Below are 13740 nucleotides of genomic sequence, written 5' to 3'. Positions count from 1 at the left end.
GGGCCTAGGACACTGCCCTGAGGATCTCCTGCAGTGATGTCCTGGGGCTGGGATGATTGACCTCCAACAACCACAACCATCTTCCTTTGTGCTCGGTATGACTCCAGCCAGTGGCAAGTTTTCCCCTTAATTCCCATTGACTTCAGTTTTATTAGGGCTCCTTGATGATACACTCTGTCAAATGCTGCTTTGATGTCGAGGGCAATCACTCTCCCCTCATCTCTGGAATTCAGCTCTTATGTCCATGTTTGGACCAAGGCTGTAATGAGGTCTGGAGCCGAGTGATCCGAGCGGAATCCGAATTAAGCATCAGTGAGCAGGATATTGGTGAGTAAGAGTTACTTGGAAAGTGTCATCGACAATGCTACCATCATTTTGCTGATGATTGAGAGTAGACTGATGGGGCGATAATTGACTGTTAGATTTGTCCTGCTTTTTGTGGAAGGGACATATCTGACCAGTTTTCCACATTGTCGGGTAAATGCCAGTGTTTTAGCTGTACTGGAACAGCATGGCTAGAGGCGCGGCTAGTTCTGGAGCACTGGTCTTCAGCATGATAGTCGGGATGTTGTCCGGTTCCATAGCCTTTGATGTATCCGGTGCACTCAGCCATTTCTTGATATCACGTGGCGTGAATCGACTTGGCTAAAATTGGCTTCTGTGATGGTGGGGGTGTTGGGAGGAGGCTGATATGGATCATCCACTCTGCACTTCTGGCTGAAAATGGTTGCAAACGCTTCAGCCTTGTCTTTTGCACTTGCGTGCTGAGGATGGAAATATTCATGGAGCCGCCTCCTCCAGTTAGTTTAATTGCCCACCACCATTCATGACTGGATGTGGCAGGACTGCAGAGCTTTGATCTGATCCATTAATTGTGGGATCGCTTAGCTCTGTTTATAGCATGCTACTTCCGCTGTTTAGCGTGCACGTAGTCCTGTGTTGCAGCTTTCCCAGGTTAGCACCTCATTTTAGGTATGCCTGGTGCTGCTGCTGGCATGCTCTTCTATACTCCTCATTGAATCAGGGTTGGTTCCCTGGCTTGATGGTAGAGTGAGGGATATACCGGGCCATGAGGTTGTAGATTGTGGTGGAATACAATTCTGCTGCTGCTGATGCTCCACAACACCTCATGGATGTCAAGTTTTGAGCTGCTAAATCTATTCTGATTCTATCCCATTTAACATGGTAGTAGTGCCACACAACACGATGGAAGGTGTTTTCACTGTCTGCAGAAGGACTGTACAGTGATCATTGCTACCAATTCTGTCATGGACAGATGCATCTGCGACAGGTAGATTGGTGAAGATGAGGTCAAGTAGGTTTTTCCCTTGTGTTGGTTCTCTCCACCTGCCGCAGGCTCAATCTGGCAGCTGCATCCTTCAGGGCTTGGTCAGTAGTGCTGCTGCCTGTTATGGATGAATAAAAAGTCTGACCAGATAGTGTGAGCTCAAAGTAAAGTGTGACCGTAGTCTTTTATGTCAGATCTCCAGAGTGTGTCTCCAGCCTGTGAGGCCTCCTTGAGTACAGGTGCTCCCAAGGGATTGTGGGATCCCTTGGGACTCCAGGGGATGGGCCCTCTGGTGGTTAAACAAGGTATTTACAGGTTTACATATATAACATTACCGAGTCACTCTTAGTGATGGACATTGTACTCTGGGTGGGGGACTTCATTCTGTGCCCTTGTTATCCTGAGTGCATCTTCCAAGTTGTGTTCAATATGGAGGAGTACTGATTCATCAGCTGAAGGAGGATGGTAGGTGGTAATCAGCAGGAGGTGTTCTTGCTCATGCTTGACCTGATGCCATGAGATTTCATGGGGTCTGGATTCAGTGCTATGGACTTCCACTGTGCCGCCACCCCTGGTGGTGGCTATACCAAGGGATGGTGATGGAGGAGTCTGGGACATTGACGGAAAGGTATGATTCCGTGAGTTTGACTATGTCAGGCTGTTGCTTGATTATTATGTGGGACAGCTCTCCCAATGTTGGCATAAGTCCCCAGATGTTAGTGAGGGGGATTTTGCAGGGCCGACTGGGCTGGGTGTGCCGTTGTCCAATCTGAAGCCGGTAGTCCATCCGTTTTTTAAATTCTTGTTTCTTGTAGCGGTTTGTTACAACTGAGTGGCTTGCTCGGCCATTTCAGAGGGCAGTTAAGAGTCAACCACATTGCTGTGGTGCGGAGTCACATATAGACCATACCAGGTAAGGACGGCAGATTTCCTTCCCTAAAGGATATAAGTGATCCCGCTCGGTTTTTAACGACAATCTGGTAGTTTCATGCTCACCATTACTGGCGCTAGCTTTTATTCCAGTTTTATTTAACTGAATTTAAATTACCCAGCGCCCATGGTAGGATTTGTACTCCCATCTCTTGATTGTGAGTCCAGACCTCTGGATTACTAGTCCCGTAACTTAACCACTATGCTATCCTTACCCACCACATTGTGTTCCAGTGTCGTGAAGTCTGTAAGAGGTTATTCCATGAACCAATATAAAACGGTGAAACGATTTTATTTTGTAATTTTTGTTAAGTACAGTTGTACCTCCAGTCCCACACAAGAGATTAGTGTGCAACATTAATGCACATGGTATTGGGGGTAATGTATTGACGTGGATAGAGAACTGGTTGCCAGACAGGAAGCAAAGAGTAGGAATAAGCGGGTCCTTTTCAGAATGGCAGGCAGTGACTAGTTGGGTACCGCGAGGTTCAGTGCTGGGACCCCAGCTATTTACAATATACATTAATGATTTAGACAAAGGACTTGAATGTAATATCTCCCCCAAGTTTGCAGATGACACTAAACTGGGTGAGGCTGCAGGGTGACTTGGACAGGTTAGGTGAGTGGGCAAATGCAAGGCAAATGCTGTATAATGTAGATAAATGTGAGGTTATTCACTTTGGTGGCAAAAACAGGAAGGCAGAATATTATCTGAATGGCGGCAGATTAGGAACGGGGAGGTGCGACGAGACCTGGGTGTCATGGTACATTAGTCATTGAAAGTTGGCATGCAGGTACAGCAGGTAGTGAAGAAGCAAATGGCATGTTGGCCTTCATAGCGAGAGGATTTGAGTATAGTACTGCAGTTGTACAGGGCCTTGGTGAGACCACACCTTGAATATTGTGTACACTTTTGGTCTCCTAATCTGAGAAAGGACATTGTTGCTATTGAGGGAGTGCAGCGAAGGTTCACCAGACTGATTCCCGGGATGGCAGGACTGACATATGAAAGACTGGATCGACTAGGCTTATAATTCAATGGAATTTAGAAAAATGAGAGGGGATCTCATCGAAACATAAAATTCTGACGGGATTGGACAGGTTAGATGCAGGAAGAATGTTCCCAATGTTGGGGAAGTCCAGAACCAGGGGTCACAGTCTAAGGGTAAGGGGTAAGCCATTTAGAACTGAGATGAGGAGAAACTTCTTCACTCAGAATTGTGAACCTGTGGAATTCTCTACCACACAAAGTTGTTGAGGCCAGTTTGTTAGATATATTCAAAATGGAGTTAGATGTGGCCCTTACGGCTAAAGGAATCAAGGGGTATGGAGAGAAAGCAGGAATAGGGTACTAAAGTTGCATGATCAGCCATGATCATATTGAATGGTGGTGCAGGCTCGAAGGGCCGAATGGCCCACTCTTGTACCTATTTTCTATGTCTATGTTTCTAGCCTTGGGACCTGACCGGTGCCGGATCAGAGAATTTTCTGGATCATGGGAGGTCACACCGACCCTAGCGTTGTCAGCAGTACCCTAGACTTAGCGGATGCTGCCGACAACGACCCGGTCATGTTATGCGCTGCGCAGTAGCCTACTGCGCAGCATTTCTCAGGCCCAGCTTCGGCGCCTCAGTCAGCCACCACGCTCCTCGCTCCCTCTCCACGCCGACCCGACCAAGGAGGGAACACCGGAGGCAGCAGGGAGCAGAGGAGCAGCCAGCCCCAAGACACAACGCGGATCGCGACCCCTGCCCCGACCAGGAATGATGCTGGACCAAAGAGTCCTGGACTGGAGAGGTACGACCTGCATTAGATTACTTACAATTTTATTCCTACCAATGACCAATTGCTTATAAATTTGAGTAGTTTAGGTTTAATGATATGGTAATAAAAATACTTTGGGGCCGGAATTGCCCCTGAAAGCGGTCGGTACGGAATGGCCGCCGAGTTTTGGCGGACTGGCCGTTTACGGCATTGCCCTGGTGGGTTTTCCTGGCGGTGAAGATATCTGCTCCTGCAGATGCGTTGTGAACGACGTCATCAGATCGCACACCACCTCAGATCCAACACCTCCTGTACATTGTGCGTGGCAGTGAGGCACACAGGAGAAGGCGGTGCTGGCAACAATAGCTGGAGAGCCAGCGGGCAAGGAACACAGCACACATGGCTGAGGGACATGCGGAAAGCCATGGAGGGGGCGACAGAGTTGAACCCAGAGAGGTGCAGCAGGAAGGACATAAGAAATAGGAACAGGAAAAGGCCATACCCGACATTTACGGCATTGCCCTGATGGGTTTTCCTTGCGGTGAGGTTATCCGCTCCCACAGGAACCTCAAAGGGCTTGCCGTCGGAAGGAAGATAAGCTACGCTGACCCCCCCACACAAAGTGGGCCAGATGGATAGGAGCCAGCATGCACAGGAGGCAGATGCTTGTCAGCGGCAGCCTGCAGTGTGTGAGGATCAACGAGAGCAGGGAAAACATAAGAATTAGGAGTAGGCCATTTGGCCCCTCGAGTCTGCTCCGCCATTCAATAAGATTATAGCTGCTCTGATCCTGGGCTCAACTCCACTTCCCTACCTGCTCTCTTGACTCCCATAACTTTCAAAAATCTATCTATCTCCACCTTAAATACATTCAATGATACAGCCTCCACAGCTCTCTGAGGTAGAGATTTCTAAAGATTCACGACTCTGAGAAGAAATTCCTCCTCATTTCCATTTTAAATGGGTCCCCTTATTGGATGGATGAGGGAACCAAATGTAATATTTTGGTGACGACACAAAACTAGGTGGGATTGTGAGTTGTGAGGAGGATGCAAAGACGCGGCAAGGCGATTTAGATAGATTGAGTGAGTGAGCAAACACATGGCAGATGCAGTATAACGTGGATAAATGTGAAGGAAAACATAAGGACAAAGTATTATTTAAATGGTGATGGCTTGGGAAGTGTCGATGTACAGAGGGACCTGGGTGTCCTTGTACACCAATCGTTGAAAGCAAACATGCAGGTGCAGCAAGCAGTTAGGAAGGCAAATGGTATGCTGCAAGTGGATTTGAGTACAGGAGCAAGGATGTCTTACTACAGTTATACAGGGCCTTGGTGAGACCGCACCTGGAGTATTGTGTGCAGTTTTGGTCTCCTTACCTAAGAAAGGATATACTTGCCATAGAGGGAGTGCAGCGAAGGTTCAGCAGACTGATTTCTGGGATGGCATGACTGTCGTATGAAGAGAGATTGGGTCGACTAGGCCTGTATTCACTGGAGCTTAGAAGAATGAGAGGGGATTTCATTCAAACGTATAAAATTCTGACTGGGTTGGATAGACTGGATGCGGAGAGGATGTTACCCTGGCTGGGAAGTTTAGAACAAGGGGTCACCGTCTCAGGATACAGGATAGGAAATTTAAGACTTGAGATGAGGAGACGTTTTTTTCACTGAGGGTGGTAAACCTGTGGAATTCTCTACCACAGAAGGATGTGGAGGTCAGGTCACTGAATATATTTAAGAGAGAGATAGATTTCTAGAAACAAAAGGCATCAAGGGGTATGGGGGAAAAGCGGGAATATGGTGTTGAGATAGAGGATCAGCCATGATCATATTGAATGGGGGTGCAGACTCGAAGGGCCGAATGGCCTACTACTGCTCCTATTTTCTATGTTTCTGAAACTATGCCCCCAGTTCTAGATTTCCCCCATGAGTGGAAACATTCTCTCTGCATCTACCCTGTCAATTCCCCTCAGAATCTTACATGTTTCAATAAGATCACCTCGAAGTCTTCTAAACTTCAATGATTATAGACCCAACCTGCTCAACCTTTCTTCATATGACAACCCCTTCCTCCTGATTGCCTTCTCCATCTTATGAATCAATGAGGCAGCCCTGGATCGCTCGGGAGGAGTGCTGCAGTACTTGCCTGAGTGGGTCTCCCTATTCGTGGTCATCTGCTATATGCTTCACAACCTGGCAATTATGAGGGCACAACCATTGGAGGACAAGGCAGCAGTACCACCTGAGGAGGAGGCACAGGAGCACGACGTGCAGGAGGAGGACCAAGATGCGGCTCGCCAGCCATGCAGGAGGCAGCGTCGCAATTCGGACCCTGCAAGGGAAGTCTTAACCTGCTGCTCGTTTCTGCTGAGTTCATGCACACTTTATCCTTGATCTGTGGTTTGCCCATGGAGATGCAATGAGCCTTTCACACAACATTCCCCCACAGTGAAATGAGAAACCTGCACAGATATTCAAACCCAAAATGAAGATTTATTAGACCAGAAATAATGGATCCACAAAACATACACATTATCAATTATCACCCTTGTACATTTCCTTACAATCCCTCTTGCGCATACCTATTCTGGAACTACACCGCAGTGTCTCCCCTGTGGCTGCATCATGGCTCTGGGAAGGCTGCTGCATTTCAGGTGTAGAAGCTGCAGATGTCCTTCGAGGACGTCCTCAGCCAGCTCTGGCCCTGGAAGGGCCTGCTGCAGACTGGGCCGCATTCTCCTCTGCGCCTTGAGTCGGAATTGGCTGGGGCGAATCCATGGTTGGCAGCAGTGACAAAATGGCAGGTCTCGACTCAGGACTGCCGTGGTCCTGAGAGACCACATTAGGATCCTGGTCTGACGAGCCTGCACCACTCCGCCGGGGCAGCACCTCACCATCACCACCAGTCTGCTGGAATACAGGTCGGTGGGGTTGCGTGACACCGGACGGTCTCTCATGGACCAAGGTGGACCCAGCCGCGATGGCAACACTCCGATCTCGTGTGGCATCCAGCTGAGACTGCATGAGAGCAGACACAATCTCGATGCCACCAGAGTCGACAGTAGTAAGACGTTCCGTGGCCTGTTGCTGAGAGTGAAAGAGCATTCTGAGCTTCCAGGCCAGCGGCCATCCTCTCCAATATAGCACTCAGACGCTAGTTCCCTTTTGCCTGTGCCATAATGGCAGCTGCCACATTGCCCTCGAGATGCATCATCACAGCTGGATCTGAACAGTCACTCTGGGAGTCCACCATCGTCTGCACACTGGCAATGATGGGCTCCATGGTGTGTGCAGAGCTGTCCACAATGTGGGAGGCAGGCTCCTCCACGCTCCTGACCACTTGCGACATGCTCTCGTGCACCCTTGCCATTGCCCCCAACATCTGCGAATGCATGGCCTCCACCCTTGTTTTAATTGCCATCTGAGTCCTCTGCAGCAGAACTTGCGTGCGAACTCTCCCCCCGGAGAGATAGCACCCAAGGTTCCCTTTGCCCTTGACTATGCTGCAGCCCGCTAGGCCCCGGTGCATCACCCAGTGCAGACCCCTCTGCTAAATCTAACTGACCCGACCGCGTACTCCCGGTATCTGAGCTGACTAGTATGAGTGTAGGAAGCAGTGACGCAGTGCTAGTAGCAGTGTCCCCCTCTTCTTCGCCCTCATCTGACAGTCAAATGATGTCGTTCAGCCTTTTGTGGCATTGTGGTCATGAATGAAGGTCCCTGACACCTTCACAGCTATCTCTCTCCACGCATTGGCAAAGACTGCACGATTGGGTGGTCTTGTGTCCGGATGGAGAACGCGCCTCCTTCCTGCTTGGACCAGGGTCCCAAGTTCTACATCCAAGAAGTGGCTGGCCCTCCTTAAACCTCTTGTATTAGCCATTCCTTCTCAAGCAATAGAGACAAACGCAATGCTCCGGGCCGAACTGCAAAACCTGCCCCTTAAGAAGGCCAGGGAGCAGCTGCCTCATTATCAGTTAATGTGCTTTAGCTGAATTTCACAGCGTCCATTCCCACCACCAATACCGCTCCTTTTTTTCTCAGCAAAATTGCTGAATTTCCTTCAAATGGCCGCCGCATCCATTGCAAGGCAAAAAGCGATACATGCGCCTCGTTTCGGACGGTGGGCAATTTTGGCCCTTTTGGGTTTTTTTGAATAACTTTATCCTACAATCTTTCTTAATATATGAACTGAAAACTTACAAAGTGGTTGGCACAGTGAGACGAATTTATCTGGATACATCAGTTGTATAACTGTTGAACTTTTGGAACAGTGCCTTTCTCAATTGACGATGTAATAAAACTAGTATGGATTAATTTATCCTTTCTAGGATGAAAAGGAACTTGAAAAAATAATTCAATCTGAAGCTCAGATCCGGGATGGTGTTTATGAGCTGCGACAAAAAGTTGAAGAAGCAAAGAGCTCCCTAACAGTAAACCGCAGCCGGGGTAGAGTTTTGGAGGCATTGATGCAACAGAAAAACACTGGTAACATCCCTGGAATCTATGGAAGACTGGTAAGGAGATTGTTTAAAGTATATACAAGTGCTGCCTGCAGAAGAAACCAACATTCCATTTGGGATTGACTTGTTTTGTTTTTGTGATGTGGAATATCTGTTCTCTTAGGGTGATTTGGGCGCCATTGATGAAAAATACGATGTTGCTATCTCCTCCTGCTGTGGTGCCCTGGATAACATTGTCGTAGGCACAATTGATACTGCTCAAGAGTGTGTTAACTTCCTGAAGAAACAAAATATTGGAGTAGCAACTTTTATTGGCTTAGATAAGGTACACTGAAGCGACTGTAAATTACAAATGTAAAGATGTGGTTATTTTAATTATTTAACGTTGCAACGGTTGTATTATGCTAACTTTTTTTTTTAAACTTCATCCAGATGAAAATTTGGGAGAGAAGTATTGGTAAGATCCAAACTCCTGAAAATATTCCCCGCCTGTTTGATATGGTCAAAATAAAAGATGAGGCTATACGTCCAGCATTTTACTTTGCACTTCGTGACACGCTTGTTGCTAAGGATCTAGAGCAGGCAACGCGTGTGGCATTCCAGAAGGACAAGCGCTGGAGAGTGGTAACAATGCAGGGGCAGATAATAGAGCGATCAGGTATGGCAAATAATGCAGTTGTAAAATGTAATGTAATCTGTTAGTGTCATCCTGTTGAAGAATGTACCAACTGGTGAATTATGTCTGCATTTTCAAATCTACACCTGGCAATTTAACAATTTTAATGTTCTTTTGTCCAGTCTAGTAATTTAAGCAAGCAATTGGTCTTTATTAATGGTACTTCATTTGAAATGTAAACGGTTATTCAAAAGTCTGAAGGGCCTTTTGTAGAATTGTAACTGATTTTTTTTGAAACTTTAATGTTCTTCAAATTGATCTATTTGAATGTCTGCTGTATTTCAGATGATAAAAGTACTTAAAAAGACAATTTCACACCAGGATCAATTACAAAAATTTGCTATTGGTGAGGAGAATGTCCAGATTGACCTGTAGTCAGAAATTTACAAGCACAAGACAATCAGAAAATTTCCCTAGCTGACATCAATAATTAATCCCAGGCTCTTGCTAATTTATTTACATATTTCAGAGTTTATGACCTTTAGAGTGAGAATAGCTTTAATCCAGCTGCACTTTAGCATTATTACATTGTTATGCTATCAGACAGTTGTTGTTACAAAACTACCCAATAATCAAACTCCATGGGAGGTTTACTAGTGTAATTTGTTTCTTTGTAAGATGTATTGGCAATGGAGGTGTTCGCATATGTGGGCTGGATTAATGTATGAAAGGGAAAACTTAGTTTCTCCTATTGTCATGGGATGCACATATGGTAGCCCACGAAATAACAGCACGAAAGCTCAGCTAAACGGAGCAAGCCCTGGGAACCAAATAATAGTCTCGTCCTAGAGATTAAGGAAGGTTGCTAAAGGAATTTTGAAAATAACAAGGGTTGTAAATCCACGCAAGCCCGTTGTGAACCGGAAGGCCTGAAAATGGCCCCTGGCCACAATAGCATTATTTGGGCAAGCTGCTGGTGCCTGCTATGTCTCCACTGGCAACTCGGCTATTTTATAAAGATCGATGCAAGTCGCAGGCTGGCAACTGCTCTCTGGAGTGGTGTGGAGCCGAGAAGCACTCCTGCTCCTCCTAGTTCCATGTCAAACTTATTAAAAAAAAAATTAAACTTGCCTTTGATCGGGGCAGCCCAATTCCCTGGAGGGATCCTAATACAGGCGTTAGGCCCATCATTAACATTTGCGAGGAGCTTATTGCCTGTTTTAGGTGGTCATTCGGACACCTGAGAAATGGGCACATTCCTTGCTCAACACCATTTATAACTGGGAAGGAGATGGAAGTGTCTCCATCGTCCATCACTGGAGCTATCATTACATCATGGAATTGTTTGACTATTTCAATTAATTTGTCTGAACATCCAAACTTGGAGATTTTCCAGAGACCTTCTCTGTTGACCTGACACAGGCATTTATCACTTAGCAAAGACACAGTTGAGTCTATATTTTATTCTCTGCATTTTTCATGGAGATATCTGGCTGTGTAGATGTCTGCCTCTTCCCTTTCTCAACCCACATTGACCATTGGTAGGATTATCTTAGCAATGTGTTGAATGATATGATTTAAGAATCTTTCTAGCAATGATAAGTAAGAAATTCCCCGGTGATCATCACAGATAAAATTATTTCCCTTTTCCTTTTAGAGGTGGACAACTGAAGCATCCTGGGGATCTTTTCTGAGTACTACATAAAATGAAAGTTAATTGAGGCATTTGGCTAAATAGTCACCCCTGACTTTGTGTATATCAGTTGGAATAGCAATAGAATCGGGTGCCTTCCCATTTGAGAGCAGCCAGATGGCCGTTGCAGTCTCTGATATAGTAGATTCTTTTGTAGCGATATCGTTTATGGCATACTGCGGCAGCTGATCTCTTCGCTTTGTGGCTTATTTCTTATTTTGAAGGTATTCGACATGGTCAGCCTGTCTTCAGGATCTAAATTTTATCTGGAGTGGTTGCATGAGTGCTCATAACAGTGGAGCCACTGGATTGTGGGCCATATACTGTATTATAGAAATTCTTCATGTCATTCTGATTGGCATGGGACTGCAACATTTGTTTAGTTTTTATTTCAATTGAAGACATTTCTGGCTTTTTTACCTATCGGTTAAATGGGAATGGCTTAATCAAATAGTGTTCAGGATGTCAGTGGCTACACAAGTATATTACCCATAATTTGAAAGAGGTGGGGAATGGAAAAGCCAGCATTGGAAGCCAATATCCTGCAAACAACTGAAATACACACTCCAGGCTACTGCAAGAGAGGTAGACCTGCAAAAGAGTGTTTGAAGACCAGGCCCTCAAAACTGCCATCAAGCTCATGGTCTACAGAGCTGTAGTAATACCTGTCCTCTTGTATGGCTCAGACATGGACCATGTACAGTAGACACCTCAAGTCGCTGGAGAAATATCACCAAAGATGTCTCTGCAAGATCCTACAAATCCCCTGGGAGGACAGGCGCACCAACATCAGCGTCCTCACTTGGGCTAACATCCCCAGCATTGAAGCACTGACCACACTCTATCAGCTCCGCTGGGTAGGCCACATAGTCCGCATGCCAGACATGAGACTCACAAAGCAAGTGCTCTACTCTGAGCTCCTTCATGGCAAACGAGCCAAAGGTGGGCAGCGGAAACGCTACAAGGACACCCTCAAAGCCTCCCTGATAAAGTGCAACACCTGGGAGTCCCTGGCCCAAGACCGCCCTAAGTGGAGGAAGTGCATCAGAGAGGGCGCTGAGTACCTCGAGTCTCAATGCCGAGAGCATGCAGAAATCAGAGCGTGCGGCGAACCAGTCCCACCCACCCCTTCCCTCAACGACTATCTGTCCCACCTTTGATAGTCTGTGGCTCTCATATTGATCTGTTCAGCCACCAAAGAACTCACTTCAGAAGTGGAAGCAAATCTTCCTCGATTCCGAGGGACTGCCTATGATATAAAAATAGAGATTTCAAACACAAAAGGCAACCCTCTGGATAGGCGTAACTTGTGAATTAGATACTTGTTTGTTATTGTGTTAAAAATTTTAGTTTAATACTATATATTAAGGTTACAGTGAAAGCAAGATAGTGGCCAGAGTCATTTTGAAAAATATATTTTGAGGAATTTCATTGGTGGTTCTTCTCCAAATGGCTAGTTTATTAGTTCCTGTGGTCATTTTAATAACTATTTGCTACTTGTTCATTGGTAGTTTTTTTTACATGTCCAATGATGCAATCAAAACTTTATGGGCAGGGTATGTAGCTCCTTTTTTATAAATGTATATGAATATTGAAACATGAAGTTCATACTTTCAAGTGTGAAGAACACTTTCTTCCATACTTATGAGATTTGATATACTTTCTAACATGTAGAGAAATGTAGGAGAACTGCAGAACTTTTTTAAAATTACAGAATGTGTTCAACTCCATCATGATGCATGCTAAATCTAGTACAACATAATTGCTTATATTCTTCTCCGTGGTTCACCTCTATCAGGTGCTTGGTTATGTGCTTTCCAGCTTATAGACTCTCTGCAACTGTGATTGACTAGCAATTAAACTTGAGTAACTATGGGCCCAAATTTCCCCAGGAGTTGCTCTGTTTTTTTTGGAGCAACTTGATTTTTCTGGAGTATTTTAGTTGCAATTCTGGCCATTTAATTTGTGCCAGTGTAAGTGAGTTAGGTTTTTTTAGTTTCGTTTTTTTTTCAAAAAGGGGCAGTCCCAGCCACTTGCGCCTGTTTTGGCCATTTAAGTGAGTTTGGCCAGCAAATAGTTGCTCCAACCTAACTTAGGCCAGCGTATGTTGCCACTTCTGTCCACACAGAAAAACCTTACCTAGAGTTAAGGAATCGACACAAGTAACTACATTTAAAGCACCACCAAGCACCAAACAAAGCACTAAAAGTAATAAGCTTCAATAAAAAATAAAGAACTGAAGTAAATAATTAAATTAACAAATAAAGAACTGAAGTAAATCCTACCTTCAACTAAACTCGGCAGCGGCTGGCTGTGCGGGGGTCCCTTCGGCCTGGGATAGGTGCAGGAGAACTGCCAGTTCACCGACTTTCAACCCTTTTCGAGCGGGAATTTTTTTCCATTTTTCGGGTTTTTGGTCGCGCTTTTAAAACAGCAGCCTGAAACCTGGCAGAGGCATGGGGCTTCGGCTCCCTCGCTTGAGGGACCACAGACGACTCCATTTAGCCCCGAAAGAAGTTCGGAGATTGGCCGACACGCCAGGGTTCAGCCCTGGAGTCGTAGGCAGGAAGGTATTTTGTCGGCGCCGGCCAGCATCTCCAGCACAACACGCACACCGCTGTCCTTAAGACCAACCCGGGCGGGCTAGTACAGGCGGATGGATGGGGGGTGGGTGCACGAGTGCGCTGGAGCCCAGGCTCGGCTCGCACCGTTCTGGAGTCCCGATTCAGAGAGAGAGAGAGAGAGAGAGAGAGAAGCGCGCCAGAGGAACAGGTGACATCCGAGCGAGAGAGAGAGCTAGAAAGGCCAGAAGCAGTGGCTGGGTAGCGCGGAGGGTAGGAGAATAAAAGCAGGCAGCAGCGACGGCGGCGAGACGTACGGGGACTGACTTGGGCGCACGCTCAGTGGTCGGCAAGTGTACTAGAGCCAGGCGGGCCACGTGTGGAAAGACGGGTTCAGTGCAACAAACAGTATTGCAGAGAC

General features: G+C 46.3%; 1 protein-coding gene across 2 annotated transcripts in view; it reads left to right on the top strand.

Moving 5' to 3' along the window:
• Positions 1-13740, top strand: part of smc4 (structural maintenance of chromosomes 4) — a 73648-nt gene that overhangs the window by 36206 nt on the left and 23702 nt on the right. For both annotated transcript variants that reach the window (XM_070883577.1, XM_070883576.1), the window contains exons 12-14: positions 8318-8503; positions 8613-8774; positions 8882-9107. In XM_070883577.1, the coding sequence (XP_070739678.1) occupies positions 8318-8503; positions 8613-8774; positions 8882-9107 (574 nt within the window). The remainder of the gene's footprint in view (positions 1-8317; positions 8504-8612; positions 8775-8881; positions 9108-13740) is intronic.

This window comes from Pristiophorus japonicus, chromosome 6 (genome assembly GCF_044704955.1).
Source record: "Pristiophorus japonicus isolate sPriJap1 chromosome 6, sPriJap1.hap1, whole genome shotgun sequence".
Lineage (NCBI taxonomy): Eukaryota > Metazoa > Chordata > Chondrichthyes > Pristiophoridae > Pristiophorus > Pristiophorus japonicus.
This window is presented reverse-complemented; position numbering and strand designations above follow the sequence as displayed.